Here is an 18,179-nt window from a genome sequence, read left to right as displayed (position 1 = left end):
TTCAGTGTCACATGATCCTTCAGAAATCATTCTAATATGCTGATTTGCTGCTCCTTTCTTATTATTATCAGTGCTGAACAAAGTTTTGCTGCTTAGTTTTGTAAAAATCATGATACAATTTTCATTATTTTTTAATGAATAGAAAGTTGAAACAAACAGCATTTAATTTAAATAGAAAGCTTTCATAACATTATAAACATCTCTACTGTTACTTTTGATCAATTTAGTATGTCCTCACTAAATCAAAGTATTCATTTCTTTTTTTAAAAAATGCTGAAAATTTGAAAAATAATTTAATTTTTGGTATACTGAAGCATAACCAATGAAGCATCAAAGTAACCTGACACAATACAGTATCTTTTCTGAAACACTCTTAATCATCGTAAACATCACAGATTGTCTGTTTTAGACTAGCCCTCCATGCAGCTTCCTTCATGCTCTCAGGGTTTCCACTCATTTCCTCTGATATCAATCTGGAAAGATCTCACACATACATACACTAAATCACATTCAGTTTTACAACAGGAATCAGTCAGTCACTTCTTCAAGGTTCAAGGTTTTTCTGCTCTCTTCACTGAGATTCTGATTCTAATTGCACTCAGCAGCTATTGATTTTTTCTTGCTGGAACTGAGGCCCTTGAGATTTATTCAGATATATATATATATAGAAACATCAATAAAATATCCTACAATTATGCATTGCATACAGATATAGCAATAACAACAATTATTATTACTATTTATATACATTATATATTTGTTGCATTAAACAGATAATTACATTTGAAAAATCTCTCCAAGTTTTCCATGAAACCTGCTAAAACATCCCTTGTGCTATGTTTAGACCTCTGTCTGGGATCCACTGATCTAAGGCTGCTCGAAAGGAGAATTTTGCGTGTTCATTCCAGTAACTGTTTTTGATGTGTTTATAAGAGATGATAAGCTGGATTGTTACTTTGAAAGGCAGGTCCGTGAACTGGGACAGTTCTTGGCTTCTCTTTTCACCTGATTTACTTAAAGCTGACCTCTTTCCTGCTGCACTGGATCAGGACCTGTGTGAGAACGGGGGGTTGGGAGATTGCCAAGGGCCCTGTCTGTGCTAGAATTGATAGTAGCCTCGTAATCCACAGTCCATTCTCCAGAGACGAGAAGGACAGTTCAAGCCACTGGCAGCAGCTCACAGGACACACAATGTGGCCGTAATCGTACGCTTGTCTGTGTGTGTTTTTACTGACATATGAATATTCAAAATATCTTCAGGCTGTTAGATTCTGGAATCTGAAGCACATCTAATCAGTTTTCGATGGCCAGAAAACACTGGCTGAATATTTTATTTGTTTGTTTTCCTGCTGTCTATCTGAAATAAATGTGATGACAACCGCAATTTTGGAACAAGTTTGGAACATTGTATTTAAGCACATTACTGCCTCCTTTGAATGAATAGCAATCATTGCATTTCTCATGTGGGAAAAGAATAAATCTAAAAGTGTGTGAGAAATAACTGGAGCAATAATTCTGTTGCAAATGCACAATTGGATATTTTTATGCATTTAATGTCTGAGATATATATATATACCGGTCAATTTAGCTCAAAGGGAATTATTTTGGTTTTATTGGGAATTTGGACAGAAACACTGTTTTACAGCAAATCACTGAGTCGGCCAGCGATTCATTGAACAAGCCGTATAACATCAACTCTGCAATGAATATTAAAATCCAAAATAGAGTTAAAACACTATTAATTAGCACAGTAACAAGATCAGCAGTTTAAGACATTAACCCTCTGGAGTCTAAGGGTATTTTTGGGGCCTGGAGAAGTTTTGTCATGCCCTGACATTTGTGCTTTTTTCAGTTTCTTATAAATATCTAAATGGCTAAAGTCTAATCTCACTGTAATCAGCACAAACTAGGCTATAATAATATGTGAGCAGCATGTGTGTACATGATTGTGTTTTTGAGAAAAAAAAAAATGTTATGCATGGTTAGTGAAAAACTAAAAATGTTAAATCACTTGAAAAAGGCAATAAAAACACATATAGAAAATTGGTTCCCAGGAATTTTGAGAACTGGAGCTTGTAGCCTAGAATTTTTTTTTTCTAAATGATGTGAAAATCATCTTGTTTACTCACTTACAGAAAACAATATATTGATTTAAATTTTCTAAGACACTTTTTGTTGGTAAAAGTCATATGCGAGTAGGTGAATAACTATCATGAATTCACACCTGAGAAGACAAAGACCTGCATAATGAGCTGCATAATGAGCCATTCAGTCAGCTGTGTCACTGAGAGGGATGAGTTACAAGAAAGAATGTGAGGACAAAATAAATCTATATAATTTTATGTTTGTAGTTTATTTTAGAATACATTTAATTATCCCACAACATAATTTAATATTCACTTGTGAGTGCAGTAAACAGTTTATTAGGAAAAATCAAAGCTGACTTTCAAAACTGATTTTTTTGCATCATTACTCCAGTCACACAATCCTTCAGAAATCCTTTTAACAATCTTATTTTCTACAAAAAAACATTTATTGTTATTATTATCATTATTATTATTATTATTATTATTATTATTATTATTAATGTTGAAAAGAGCTGAGAATATTTTTTTTTGGGTTTTTTTTTAGGGGGATAAATTGAAAGAACAGCAATGATTGTTACATTTGTTACAGTTACATTTATTGTTACATTTATATTATTTACATCAAGCTTTTGAATGGTATAGTAGTGTATATTGTTATTGAAACTTCATAATATTTCACTTGATTATACATTTAGTCAGGAATTATAGTTTGGAAAAAAGTCTTTGGAAAAAGTCTAACTAGTAAAATGTTTACACGTTATGTGAAAACTAGTACAAGTATATAAATAAATAAAAAGAGACTTACTCATGTTTATGAACTCTGCTGAATAAAGTGCTTCGTTCTTTTTTCTGAGGAAATCCAAATCTCACAATCCTCAACCACATGACATCTTTTTGGGGTGATTTATGTCTTATTCCTCTCATCGCGAAGCAAACAGTAAAATAATAAAAACTTGAAGAACAGTCTCGCTGCGTTGTCTTCTGTTGTGTGGGCGTATTCAAAAGCCGCGCGCTTCAGTGAAACATTTGAATCTCAAAAGCGCGCTCGGGCGCGGGGGGGGCGTGGTCGCATTAGAAGATAATGAAGGGAGACGTGAAAAAACGGACATCGCGTTGTTTTCATATGGATTACTTTATCACAGAATATTTGTTTTCAGCAGCACTTGTTTAGTTTAAAAGTAGACATGTCAGGCTTTCTATAGATATCTCTCTCATGTCTCTTCGTTGAGTATTCACTGAGTTACAGTTCATTTTAATGACGCATTTGTATCCGAAGATCAGCGCAGACAAAGGCTGCAGACAGCACTCCTTGTTTGTTATCTTTATTTTATAAGTGCACAAAGTTTTGTTGTTATTATGTCTGTAACATACAAAAAAAAAGTAGACCCTTTACAGATTCGATTGATGTATTGCACTTATCTGTACGATCAAAACTGAAAGTGTAATTTAAGTTCTTTTCGGGGTTATCAGGAGAAAATACCCCAAAACGCGTATACGCGTTAATCGACTCCAGAGGGTTAACTTGTAAGCACAAAGCACAAAACACAAGATACTTCTCTTTTCAATAGATATAGGGTTTTATTGGATAAATCAAAGACATATAAACTAATCTAACACATGAACACAGGCATTCACACAAGTTGCAGAAAGAGAGAAAATAAGGAAAGAATGAATTTGAGAGAGTGAAAATGTGAAATCCCAAGTTAATAGAAATATGTGCAATCGCTTAGACCTGAACAACCATCAATCGTTTAATTAACCCTCGCATTGATTGCCTCAATGAGGGTAAAAATTTTATTAAATGCACCAGCTCAGCTAGAATCTGGAGGTTTTTGAGTAGCTTGTTTAGGGGGTTCCCGTCATTGCATAAAAGGGGTTTCCCAAGTTTGTTGATTGGCTGGAAGTCCAGTTGTCGTTTGAAGTGACATCTTGGAAAGCCAATGGTTGGGCGTTGGCTGAAGATGCAGAGTTGTGGGCTGGTTGAAGTTTTGAGGTGGTCACAGACTCGAGGTGAACTCGGAGACACGGGATTGCGGCAAAACTCAACTCAGAACATGAAACTCTCAACAGAAAAGAAAAGAAACTAAAGTAAAAGAAAGAAAAGAGTAAAGTTTGACGAGACTAGATGGCGTTTCTCTGCAAGCCAGAGAACTCTTAAACGGCGCTCGAGGTATTCACTGGCAAAAAGCATGGCTAAAAGCATAAAGCAAAAAGCTAAAAAGCATAATTTGATGGTGTCCTGAGTTTATAAACTGGGCTGTTGGACACATCCCAAATAGTGTCTTGACCAATTAGACATTGTCTTAGCTCGGGGTGTTGCTGTGTTTCTAATCCGGACATGATTTCTACATCTTAACATCAAAAAATTACAAATTTTCCCAAAATTTCATATAATAAATTAAACTTGATTTCTATAACAAGAATATAATACATTTTATAAAGTATTGATTGATAGAAACATTTAAAGCATGCATTTTCAAACTCATACATACCCAACATGAATATAATTGTTATTCAAAATACAGACACAGTGGGCCCTATCATACACCCGGCGCAATGCGACGCAAGGCGCAGCGCAAGTGTGTTTGCTAGTTTCAGTCCGGCGCTGTTCGCATTTTCCCATTCAGCGCCACATCATTTAATTAGCAAATGCATTTGCGCCCATTTGTGTGCCCATGGGCGTGCTGGTCTAAAAAAGAGGTGTGTTCAGGCGCATTGCTATTTTAAGGAGCTGAAAATAGACTGCGCCATAGACCAACTCAATCCTGGTCTAAAGTCTGGCGTAATTTTTTTTCTTTGTCATTTAAAAAGTGGTTAGTATAGGCGGGTCCACAACGCACGTACACGCTGCTTACTAAACACAGGGAGGCACAGCAGCACACAAACATGCCAAATATTAAAAATTAAAGGATTGCAATGCATAATAATTTTTTGTAGGCTAATTAAATATAAAACTGCCTACATGTCATAATGGATAGTCATCGCATGTATCAGAATTAGGCTATCTATTTGCTCGCACACGAGCAGCTCCATTTCATCTCGGAGACGCGTTCTGTCTTTGCGCTTGCCAAATTCACGAGCACAACTGGCTCAAGGGAATGGGAGATGACACTCTGATTGGTTTATTGCACGTTACGCCCAAAAAACACCCATTACTCATTAAGAGAATAGGGACAACCCGTTTAGACCATGTGCCCGGGCGCGCCAACCGTTTTTCCGTCATTAAAATAGCAAAAGTGGATTTGGACACGCACTGAGTGCACCTGCGCCGTGCGCTTTTTCACTTTGCATTTAGATCGTTAAAATAGGGCCCAGTGAGTGATTAGAACAGGGATAGGCAACGCTGGTCCTGGAGTGCCGATGTCCTGCAGAGTTTAGCTCTAACCCTAATCGAACACACCTGAACAAGCTTATCAAGGTCTTCATGATTACTAAGGCTACAGACAAGTGAGGGTTTTTATTCAGGGTTGGAGCTAAACTCTGCAGGACATCTGCACTCCAGGACCGATGTTGCCTACCCCTGGATAAGAACATGATATTCAAATGTGTGGATTACATACATGATATGGAGTTAAGCAATGGACTGATATTCATTTATAAGTCCTCCTTTGAGATCATTTTGGTGCATCTATATCTGTAAAAGATAGTCTCTTTGTCGTTCTGTGAACGTGAGGATGTGCTTTGTGAGGAACAATAGGTCAAAAGGTCTAAAAGGAGCCTGGTCTTTGTCCTAGGTGGGGGAAACCAATCCGAGGAAGTCTTTAGCTGGTGATTTCTATCACAGATTTACATGTGATGGTCATGCTGTGCATCTCTTCGACCCTTAATCTTGGTTACTTGCCCCAAAATTGACAATCTCCTTCCTAAATTGGGATTATCAATAAGTGTTCTTTTGTGTTAATGTTGCAAGCAGTTTGAACTGTGGAGCTGGTTGGTTAGGCTTACTTCAGGCTGGCTGGCGCTAGGGTATCGTGGACAGATTTATGATGTTGTCTTGTTATCCTGGGCCTCCTTGTGAAATTTTGGCTCTTTGGGTTATTCCAGCACCAATCTGATTGAATCTTAAATTGTCTGATTCACTCTGATACCCTACAAAATGTATATAATAATTATTTAATATACACACATTTGAAAATATTTTAAAATACACACACAAGACTGTAAATACAAATGGTTTAATCATTTATGCAAGAGACTAGATAAGAGAAACTTATGTAGATTGAACTTTTTGAAATGAAATTAAACTCATTATTCATTACCTTAAACCATCAGTAACCAAAACTTATCAATGTAAAATACATTTGTGATATTTTTTCATAAATGCATCAAAAAGGTTAACGCATTTTCCATTTTCCACATTCCAACGCATGTACTATATGTCCTGTTTTTCTATCTTTTTTAGGACAGTGCAGAGAATGAGGTGGACAGAAATAAATGCTGTACGCTCTGCAACATGTTCTTCACATCTGCCATTGTGGCTCAGTCACACTACCAGGGCAAAACACACGCTAAGAGAGTTCGCTTGGTACTGGGGGAGACACCAAGTCTGCCTACACCCACAGGTAAGAGACACTCAACTAAATGCATTCTTTTTTTTTATTTTGTATTTTTTTTTTTTTTTTTTTGGATACTGCGATATAAAAGCATGCTAAAAATCTTGTTTTTGGTATTTTTCCACTTTTACTGAGAGTAGAGACACTGGTAGTGGATTAAACTCAGAAGAGTGTTCAGACAGTTATGAATCACAGCTGTAGGAATATAGCTCCTGGTTCATGCTTGAAGTCCAGAGTGCTAAACTCAACCTAAAGTTCAGTTCAGTTCTGTCAGGCAGGCTTTGTTTATGCCCGTCAGCCCAGCTGTGTGTGTAGCAGTAATGAAGCTTTACACAAGCTCCAGTGAGTGTACTACAACACTAGGGATACACAGGGGATACACAGACACAAGACATCTAGAAACAAACAGTAAGACTGCACTGTAGAATATTGCAGAGTAGCTGTCTGTTAAATGTGCAAAACTGTGATAAGAAAGCCTTTCTCATGAGCATTAAGCAAACAATCAGAATGCCAGAATGCTCCGAATGTGAGATCAGAATGATCCAGAATCTCATGTGTCACTGCTGAATCTTATTCTGATGCCTCGTTTGAACTAAGCAGTATAGCTAAAAAAGAAAAAAAAGAAGAAGAAGAAGATAGAAAAAAGATTGTGGTTTGTGGCTTTTGAAATGTTTTAAAAATATGATTATAATTTAAAATATATATGTTTTTATTTTAATAAATATAATTTACTCCTGTGATGCAAAGCTGAATTATCAGCATCATTAATAGAGTCTTCAGTGTCACATGATCCTTCAGAAATCATCCTAATATGCTGATTTGCTGCTAAAGAAACATGTCTTTTTATCATCAATGTTGAAAACAGTTATTTTTATAGAAAATGTTTTTTAGGAGTCTTAAAAGAAAGTTAAAAAGAACAGCAACAGAAATGTTTGACATTATTATAAATGTATTCCCTGTCACTTTTGATCAATTTAATCTGTCTTTGCCTAATGTATTAAGGTCTTTTAAAAAATACAAATCTTACTGACCCCAAACTTTTGAACAGTAGTGTATATACTTTATCTCAGTATGAATATATTTTTGTTTTTGATACTCAGTATTTTTCTTGATAATATTGTATTTTGCTCTCAAACTTTGTCAAAAAATGAAGTTTCGCACAAGTAGTATATAAATTTAGTCCATCTAGAACTTTGTCAATTTAGAAACTTAATGGACAACTACAAAAATGCAATAAACATTACCACATTACCATTACCACATTGCAATCACGTAATCACATAAGCATGCAAAAGGCTGAAATAGTCAAGAAAACAACATTTGAATGGATTTCATCTGAATTAAATTGCATAAATCTAATACTTTGGGTTTGGTGTTAGGAACAGAGCATTAAGCAGAATGCCTAAGGAATATTAATAAAGTGCAGCATGGAAAACACAGTAATAAACTCCTGACATCAAAACTTTATGTTTATGTCTCTGATGATATTCATAATCCTAACAAATAGTTTTATCTATGCTCATTATCAATGAATAATTCAGAACGGAGGTTGTTTACAGATGACTGGACATAATGTGATTTATAGCAGTTAAAAGTCTGAGAAACAACATCATATAATTAGATTTCCAATAACAACTAAGTTTTGAGTGTAGAGAAAAAAAAAAAAACAGTGTTTGAAGTGATAAAGAGGACAGGCTCATGCACCTGAAGTATCAGAGATGAAGCGTTAACAATGATGAACAGCATTCATGTATGTTGCAGAAACACAGTCAGTCAGATCAGATTGCAGAAGGGTTTTGTATGCATTTTCTTTTTTAAAGCACAAAACTGCCTGAGAATAAGGCTGTGCAAGAACTGCCTGAAGCAGCGTGGGTCAGTGTCAATGTGCAAAACTTACGTGAAAATTATATTAAGCTTATAAATGAATAATGGTTAATAAAAGAGAGAGCAAACCATTGCCTATCTGTCCATATCAATCCATTCATCCATGAACCTTCCTAACTAACCATCCACCCACCCAACCACCCACCCAGTGTAAACAAGGCGTAAGTGTAGGTTGCTTATGGTTGGCAAGCAATGCCACAACTGATGATATTCAGCATTTTTCTTGATAATAGTAGCATGTTTGTATGTATGTATGTGCGTGTATATATATACATATATATATATATATATATATATATATATATATATATATATATCAACTGATGTGTATTATACATTTCCATCAGCATCAACAAACAACAAATTACCTCTCAATTGGATTTTGCACTGTGAAGCTAAACTGATTTATGATGGACACTTTCAATCATCTGAGCACTGGTCACTGGATATTTGTGGAAAGTCATCAATGTGGGTGGTAATAAATACTAAACCTGGACTCAAACTGCTGCTGTATTCAATGTCAGACAAATTTGTCTTAACACATTTTCAATCTCTCTGTCCATATTTGATTACGCTTCACTTTAAAATGATCTTAACCACATTACAGATGTCTACTGCAGGCATCAGGACAAATAGGAGGCATATGTTTCTATCTTTAGCCTGTCGATGACTATTGAATTTCATTTCCTGTCATAAGGGAAATTATTTCAATCAAGCAGGGTAGTGTTTGTTACAGCCCTCCAAACTTATTCCACTTATGTTCCTGGTAATCACGTATAGTAGATATTATACCAAGTGCTCAATGGTGAGTGTGATCATGCAATCATCATGGTTCACTCTCAGCTTTATGTCTTATTTTTTGTCTTAGATGAATCTCAGATGGAGATCACACAGTAGACGGCTTTAGCAGAGCAATATGAAAGTACTTTTCCACAAATTTAAAGAGAAAATGGTGAAACGGGGGTTTCAGGGGAGATTAGAGTCAAAAGTAACCTTCGTGAAAATCCAGAGTGCTGTTCCCTCAGGAAAACTCATCAGAAGAGGATCGGTGTTGACAGTCGAAGCGGATGTGATGGAGTTGCCCTTGAGATAGATTTTACCTGCCCATCCCCCATCTATTTCTGTTCATCTTGTCACTCCATCTTTGCTTCAGGGTTCATCTGCAACATCTGTCTCTGCAGGTTATGCGGTGCTCAGGAATACATACATGGATATGTGTGTTAGTGATGTGCAAAATGGTTTTAATATTCAGCTTAGTTTTAAAACATCCACCAGACCCTGATCAGATACTAAAAGGATATTCACACAGCATGCATTCTTGCTTTTAAAAGGAGCTCAATAGAATGAAACAAAATTCAAGGGTCTCAAGATGTTTTTAAAAGTTGAATTATTTTCCACATGACACCTTCCTAAAAACACTTATAATTGCCTAGAAATGTATTGTCGAATTCTGTGAATCTGTTACAAAAGCAGTGCTTTGATGGGTTCAGTGGTAGTGCTTTAAAGAGGATGAATTTAGAGATGCAACTTCTCAGAGAGGATTTTAGCATGCTGGCAGTTCAGCGCACTGTCAGCAAACTAAAAATCCTGTTTAAGAAGCCCTCTGTATTTTATTTTATTTTTTTAAATATTACAAATAAAAAAAACAATAACAGAGAAACTTCTGACTTATTTCTAAAGTGTGTATGCTGGTTTTGTCAGACCACTGAAAGCTGATTTTAAGTGATCCATGCACAGTGATTTGAATCATCTTTGCTCATGCGAGTGAGATGTGGGTGGTGAGAACAGAGAGGTGTAGTTACTGTATGCGTTCTTGGTTGCTAAAGTATGACAAATCAACTAAATCAAATGATCAAGTTCTTAGCAACCATCATCCAATTTAAGATTCCATGCAACCATAAGAGATCTGTATATTTGCTAGAAGAATAAGGATATTGCCAAATTTTGATCAAAACAGACGGTGGTGTCATGTTGAGTGACTTTGGCATGCTGGTAGATTCAGAGTATTTTTCTGCCAAACTTGTTGCTATGATACATTTCCGAATTGAAACTGCTGTTATATGTACTTATAAAACCAATAGCTATTAAATAAGTGTTACTCTACTGATTTAAATAGAGTATTAGTTTTACTACACTGGGTATCTGAGAGTTAAAGGGATAGTTCACCCAAAAATGAAAATTCTGTCATTTACTCACCCTTATGTCATTCCAAACGTGTATGACTTTCTTCTGTGGAACATAGAAGATATTTTGAGAAATGTCACAATGGAAGTCAATGGTCAGCAAAACTGTTTGGTTACCAACATTCTTAAATATATCTTATCGTGTTCCACAGAAGAACGGAACGGATTTGGAACAATATGGGGAGAAGGTGATAGAATTTACATTTTTGGGGTGAACTATCCCTTTAAGAGAAAGCAAGCTCTCCGTTAATGCTCAAGTTTGGGAGAAAGACTAAGGCTGATGATACACAGGGTAAATTTTTGAGCAATTTTGCTGGGCAACTTTTTTGATCAATGTTGCTTGGGTACTTTGCCATTGAGGATGGGAAACCAATTTCTATCTGTGTCTCACCTGGTTACCCATTGATGGCAACATTGCCCAAAATTTCTATCTGTTTGCACCTGGTTGCCTGTTGACAGCAACATTGCCCAAAGTTGCCCGGCAACATTGCTCAAAAAGTTGGCCCATATATCATCAGCCTAAATTGCATTTTCTCTTCTATACACTCTGGAAAAAAAAATAAAAATCTGTCACTGGAGTGATACATTTTTAATGTGGACAATTTGGATGCTAATATGTCCTGTACACTTTATAATGTACCAAATATGTACCTTTAAACTGCACCTTTTACGGGTAAATAGAGTGAGTGAATTGATAGACTTTAAAAATTTAAATTCTGTTATCTTTTACATTATGTAGTTCCAAACCCCTTTTTATACACTTTCCCCCCAGTGGAACACAAAGGTTAGATGTTTAGCAAAATGTTCACACTTCTCTTGTTCATACAGTGAACTAAATTAAGTATATTCAATTCCATTCCAAAAATTACAAAAAAAGGTACAAAAAATATATATATATTTCTATGTACTTTACAGCTTTCTTCAGCATCTATTGAATTTAAAAGTCCAGTAAACAATCACAGTGTGTTTAGCTCATTCTAACCTGCAGCAGTGTTGTGGCCTGTGGCTATTTGGGGTTGGTAACCATGGTAACAAGTCCCATGGTGTCTTCAAGAGTGTCACCTGGAAGATCAATCCATTTGCTTGCTTTTTCCTCATAAGATGGAGGAGGGTAACCTAACTCAGGGGTAAATTTCCATCTCCAACATGTGCTGACCTTCTCTTGACCTGCATAACTCTTCAGTAGATTTGGCTTGGAGCCATCAGTGTGTTTGCCAGCAGGACAGTTTCAGCTGCACTCAACTGAATCTCTCTGTTTGTTTTGATATTGAATAGGCTCATGAGGTTATCTATATTGATGGATATTTATAGATGACGAATGTATATTCTGTTCTGTGCAGAGTCAGCCCCGCCCACCCCTCAGACCACAGACACGCCCCCTCCCTCGTGGCAGCCGCTGGCCAATCACGGCGAGGCAGGCAAGTACTGCTGCTTGTGTGGCGCCTGGTTTAACAACCCACTGATGGCACAGCAACATTACGAAGGCAAGAAACACAAGAGAAATGCGGCGCGGGCGCGACTGCTGGAGCAGCTGGCTGGCAGTCTGGATGCCAATGAAAGCACAGGTCAGTCTTCAGTCGCCTGAGTCATAAATGTCTCAGTTTGCATAATTTGGGGCCATGGTACTACCCATGGCGGTACCCTTAATTTGAAAAAAGCAATCATCCTTGTAGCTGAATTTTTTTTTTTTTTTTTTTTTGTCAACACCATTTTAGCTAATGTTTTAATGCAATTAACACTAGGGTTTTTATTTTGATGAGGGTCTCTAAGAAAGCCTTATACTGCCTCAGTCCCTCTTTCATGAGGAATGTTGGTGTATAGAGACTCAGTAACGAATGTTACAAACAATATTTCATCAGTTAAATCAATAGTTTTTTTTTTTTTTTTTTTCATATCGATAGAGTCTTTTACAAAGGAGGGCAATGTAAATAAACTGGCTTTAAGAAAAAATCCACAAATTTTCTCAGTAAGAGACCTGATTCCAGATATAATCAGTCTTCCTGGAGAATTAGTAAGGTATTTATGCATTTTGGGAAGTATATAAATGATTGGTGTAACTGGTTAATCAACCTTCATAAAATCAAACTCCTGTTTTGTAATCTCACCAACATCCACAAATTGTTGAAGGTATTCCTGAATTTCGTTCTTAAAAACATTGGTGGGCTCAGTGTTCAATTTCTTATAAAAGACATCATCACTTAATTGTCTTTCCACTTCTAGGTCATAGTTAGCAAAATTCATTACTACAAAATTTTGTACTACCTCCCTTATCTGCTGGTTTGACTATAATAGTCTTATCTTTTCTTAAATCCAACATGCACTTCGTTCATCCTTAGTTAGTTATTAAAAACTTTGTACTCACGCTTGTTAGAAAATACCTCCCGTACTTCCCCCTCTACAAGATGACAGAACATTTCTAATGAGGCATTTCTGTTCTTAAAAAGAACAAATGATGATTTACCTTGAAAATTTGTAGAAATTCTTGTTGTTTCAGAAGGGGGAGGGTGATCAGAAAGAGGAGTATCTTCCACACTAAAGAGGGTATTCAAGGGTTCCACAAAATATATATTTTACCAAAGAATTCTCTAACACGTAAAGTTCTAAAAATTTTGTAGAACTTTAGAAAAATCCACATATTTGCATAGGTGTTGAATTCATCATAATTGGTACAAAGGGACAAAGGACAGTCCTTTACTCAAGGCGGTTAAACCTGCAGGATAATAGTTTTATCAGACAAATTAATCACATTGGATATTTCCTGCTCTGAGTTTGATATCGCCGGGGAGAAGATTTTTTTTCTATGTTTATATGACAGCAATATACTAAAACGCAAGTTTTCCTTTTGCATTTTTGAAGAGTTTTGCATATAGACAAAAACATTTTCAAAACGATCCCTGTTCACATGGATCCACGAAAAACAACTAAAAATGCTGCTTTATGCATGCCAGGCCAATGTCACTAAAAAAAATACTATTTTTATACTAGGTAGCTATATCTGCGAACATACCTTTAGACTGAATACGTAATGCGCATCTGCACCGTTTTCACAAATTCATGTTTTTGTAGTTTACACTGAAAAGCTAACTGTATTATTTTAAAAAACTTGTACTTTCAAAATTTTGCATGTTCAGACTCCTGGAATGCTGTTGTTGTGTAAATAAATGGCCAAAACTTATAAAAGTTGTCAAAGCCGTTAGCCTTGTGGGCAGCGTGCTGACATATAGCACCGTTGCACTGCAGGCATCCTGAGATCGAATTCTACATTGCTTCCTGTCACTACACTAAATAAAGGCAAAACGTCAAAACAAAAAGGATAAAAAGTTTTTCATTTTTAGCTGAAAACAGCCTATTGTTCCCATGACACATGCAAAAGAGCTACAAGGAATTCAGTGTCTATGCATTTTGTAGCACTCGTGTTACCTGCATGCATCCACAATTTTTCAGTTAAATATCCCCCCTACTTCTGCTCCCCACTGTTGAATCCTGTCAGTGACTTTGTGCTCTTCAAATGCATACTTCACATTGCCGTAATCACTAGACATGTTAGTCATACAGTGTGTGATCCAGGTATCCTGACAGATCCCATAAGCCAGTTCAAATAAACGGCGGGGATCCGGCAAACAATATGAGGGCGTTGTGGTGGGAGGAGATGTGGCCCAGTCAGTCAGGTGATTGCAAATGCTTATTATGTGACCATCAAGGGTTTGGTTACAAGGTCGAGTCGAGTATTGCAAGTCAAAACGAATGAAACATTATCATTTCAAAATTAAGCAAATCAGTCAAGTGCATTAAAACTGCACTTAATTATAATTTTATTAAATTTTATATAATTATTCTTGGTAAAAATAATCTAAATCCTTACATGAAAAGCCGTGAGAGTAATTTACTTTCATGTAATATTTATTTGGTTTTACCATGAGGCACATCATTTTTATTAGTATGCTCAAGGCAAATTAGCAAAATGATCATGGAATCTTGTTTTTATTTAAATCACTGTGTCTTTAGGAACAATTTATTATTCACCTGCTACTGAAATGAACAAGTCAGGCTCATTAATCTATTGTTCTTTTAATTAGATGTTCACAATAATAATTAAATTAAAAAACTCAACAAAACTCAATAACCATTTTTGTTAAAAATAGAACATCTAAGAAGGTATTCACTCACTCTTTATTGGTTGATTGCAACACTTAACAAAAAAATCTGCATAAGACCAGTTTGTGGTGTTTTTAAATTCATAGAACATTTTTGAACACTTTGAATAATGGCATTATCAAAAACAATGCAATAAGTGATTAAAAAGGGCAATATAGTTCAACCACAAAATGGCCCGCGTTCCAGGCAGGCCAGATGTGGGCCGGACTGGGCCGAACCCTCCCCTCAGGTGTGGCTCAGATTGGGGGATTCTGTTTACTTAAGGCAAATAATAAACCTGTTTTTTGGCCCAGTTCAGGGCCAGTTAAGGGTATTAACTGAGATTCTTTGGCCCATGTGTGGCCCTAGTCCAAACCTTTCTTGCTCAAGGGTTTGAACAATCTCAAACATATTAAAAACTAAATACACAACCCAAAAAAAGTCGAGTATTGCCTTCGGATACATCTTAAAAACTAAAAAAAAACAAAAAAAAAACAAATTGCTCAGAATATGATTCAACAAGGATACAGTAAAAAAACAAAACAAAACTACACAAAAAAATTTCACAAAAAAAAAACTTTTATAAACACCTTAACAATTATAAAAATAATAAGGCTGATCAAGATGATTGGCATCTCAACTGAACAATTACACTGTACACACAATGCTGTTTGGACCCAACTAACTTTCAAAATCTTCTTTTGTGTTATATGTTTGGAGCAACATAAACATGAGTAAATATTGCATTTAAATTTTTGGGTGAACTGTTACTTTAAATGCTTCTGTTTTCCAAAAAAGTAAGAAATGTGGATGGTAATTTATATTGCATAGATCCATAAAAGCACCATAAAAGTCTCATAAAAATGGTCCACACAACTCGTGCACTATATTCTAAGTCTTCAAAAAACAACAACAACAAAAAAAAAAAAAAAAACATATGATAGCTTTGTATTAAACAGACAGAAATTTACTGTCATTTTCATCATTTATCTTCACAGTAAGACTGTTTTTCTGTGCTTCCATATCACAATCATGTGGCATCATGCACTAACACATTTAAGTGCCATTTTTGAATTGAACCCAAATCTGAATAAGACCTAAGTGCTCCAGCTATAGTACAGCATCAGAGGATGTTGAATATAGTGCACAAGGCACATTGACTACTTACTGTATATGGGTCTCTTATGGGAAACATTTTAGACATTATGTGCTAAAAAACTATGCCAAAGGTATTAAGAAGGAGACAGAAATAACTGATGTGTGAGGGTTGAAAGACTGGTCTATGTTCTCTTAAATACCTGCAAACTGATCAGTCCAAGGGTAATCGGAGCTTCGGTCTCAAGGGACATCAATCACAGTGAAGAGTATTGTCCAAAAACAGCATGTGAAAACGTGCCAAGGCTCAGCAGGTAACTGAGATTCTGCATTACCAGAGATAGAAATACACAAATCACAATGCAGAGGGTGAGCAAGCCAAGAAGGCATGTTTTATTTTTAGCCACTGTTCACAATCCTGCCTGTAAAGTCTGTCATAATGTCATGCATTTAAAAGGTCTTGGGGGACAAACCTGTTGCGCTTTACATATCTAGTGTAGAGAAGCACAGTGTTTTCTTTTCAAGTCAAATCCTGTAGAATCTGCAGTTGTTTTGGTTTTTGTCAAGACTAGAGACAACAAAAATGAAAATCTTACATTCATGCATGCATTCTGCATAAGAGATAATCATTTTCCCCAGCCATGACACAGCAGGGTGCCCTTGTCAGGAGCTTTTCCCTGTAAATGTCACTTCTATTGAAATATCAGCAGAAATGCTGCTGCTTACAAAAGCCTTTCATTAAGGTGTTCCAAACATCACATCTATGTACAGGTGCTGTTAGTTAAGCTTGTTCTGCGGTCCTGCCAAATCCCCACAAAATCTTATCCCCCTTGGACCCCAAAGGATAGCCGTTTGTAATGCTTTATAATGTGAGTCGAATCATCTTGTTATGTAAATGCAGTCATAATTTTGCCCAGATGCAAACCTTTTCTCATTTTCTGCTTTGGGCAAAATCTGATGAATTTTATCAAGCTACGTGTTTTCTGTTCATCATATAAAGCAATTGTCTCTCTTCACAAGACTTACATTAAACCACTCTATTCGTATGGATTCGTTGTATAGTGCATTTAGAACCTTTCTGGATCTTTTAAGTTTTGGTTACATGGACTTTCAGTGGAGATACAGAAACCTCTCAGGTTTCATTCAAAATATGGGTTTGGAACAGTAATTACTGTTCAAACATTACAGAACATTCATATAGTGCATATACAGTATTCCAATAATTATCTGAAATAAACAGGTAAATAAATAAACAACTGAGATCCCAAAAATGTGTATGATAGAGTAGCAGGATTTCTTCTTATTCTTCTTATTAATTATTATTGTTGAGAGCACAAAATGGTAAACAATGGTTTAGTTGTGTACTTAGCTAGATTAGATTATATATTCTATAAGATTGTACAGGAAAAGCTTACCAAAAATTCTGTAATTTTCTGTCAAAAAATGTCATTCAAAACCTAAAAAAAAAAAAAAAATTCTCACATATTAAGAATTAATCCTATAATTTTAGTAAATCTTGGCCATGTTGGAATAATCCGTTACCTTGTTTTAGTAAATCATGGCCATGTTGTACAAATTTGTTCCCTTGTTTTATTTAATTTAAAATGAGGGAACGAACTAGTACAATGTGGCAATGATTTACTAAAATGAGGGAATTAATTAAGTAGTGGGAACAAATTCGTGGCCATGAATTAACCAAAATGATGGAATGAATAGTTAATAGTAGCCAGGGTTTGACAAAAACAAGGCAACAATTTAATAAAACTAAGGAATGAATTCTTAATTTGTGACCATGATAAATATACTTTGGTCCACATGTTAAATGCGGGGCTTATTTTGGCTCTTTTATGGTGTTTTCTGGTCCATTTTGGAGCTTGACAGGTCACAGTGAATTGACAGACTCGTAGACTCGGGGCAGCTGTGGCCTAATGGTTAGAGATTTGGACTTGTAACCAGAAGGTCGCAGGTTCGAGTCTCGGTGCTGGCAGGAGTTGTAGGTAGGAGGGAGTGAATGAACAGCGCTCTCTTCCATCCTCAATACCCATGGCTGAAGTGTCCTTGAGCAAGGCACTGAACCCCCAGTTGCTCCCCGGGCGCTGGATATAGCTGCCCACTGCTCCGGGTGTGTGTTCACGGTGTGTTCACTTCTCACTGCTGTGTGTGTGCACTTGGATGGGTTAAATGCAGAGCACCAATTTCGAGTATGGGTCACCATACTTGACAAATGTCACGACTTTCACTTT

The 18,179-nt window shown here is 36.1% G+C and overlaps 1 protein-coding gene and 1 long non-coding RNA gene across 2 annotated transcripts in view; one reads left to right on the top strand and one right to left on the bottom strand.

The window, feature by feature from the left end:
• The window catches only part of zgc:171482 (zinc finger protein), an 88,289-nt gene that overhangs the window by 42,532 nt on the left and 27,578 nt on the right, over window positions 1–18,179 (top strand). Inside the window, exons 4-5 of the mRNA XM_042737403.1 lie at window positions 6,490–6,649; window positions 12,048–12,272. Of these exons, the coding sequence (XP_042593337.1) occupies window positions 6,490–6,649; window positions 12,048–12,272 (385 nt within the window). The remainder of the gene's footprint in view (window positions 1–6,489; window positions 6,650–12,047; window positions 12,273–18,179) is intronic.
• On the bottom strand, window positions 16,140–17,194 carry LOC122139465. Its single transcript, XR_006156326.1, has 2 exons — window positions 16,410–17,194; window positions 16,140–16,262 (listed from the first exon to the last, which is right to left on the bottom strand). It is a non-coding gene; the product is annotated as an uncharacterized LOC122139465 (long non-coding RNA).

The sequence above is a fragment of the Cyprinus carpio genome, chromosome B13 (genome assembly GCF_018340385.1).
Source record: "Cyprinus carpio isolate SPL01 chromosome B13, ASM1834038v1, whole genome shotgun sequence".
Lineage (NCBI taxonomy): Eukaryota > Metazoa > Chordata > Actinopteri > Cypriniformes > Cyprinidae > Cyprinus > Cyprinus carpio.
This window is presented reverse-complemented; position numbering and strand designations above follow the sequence as displayed.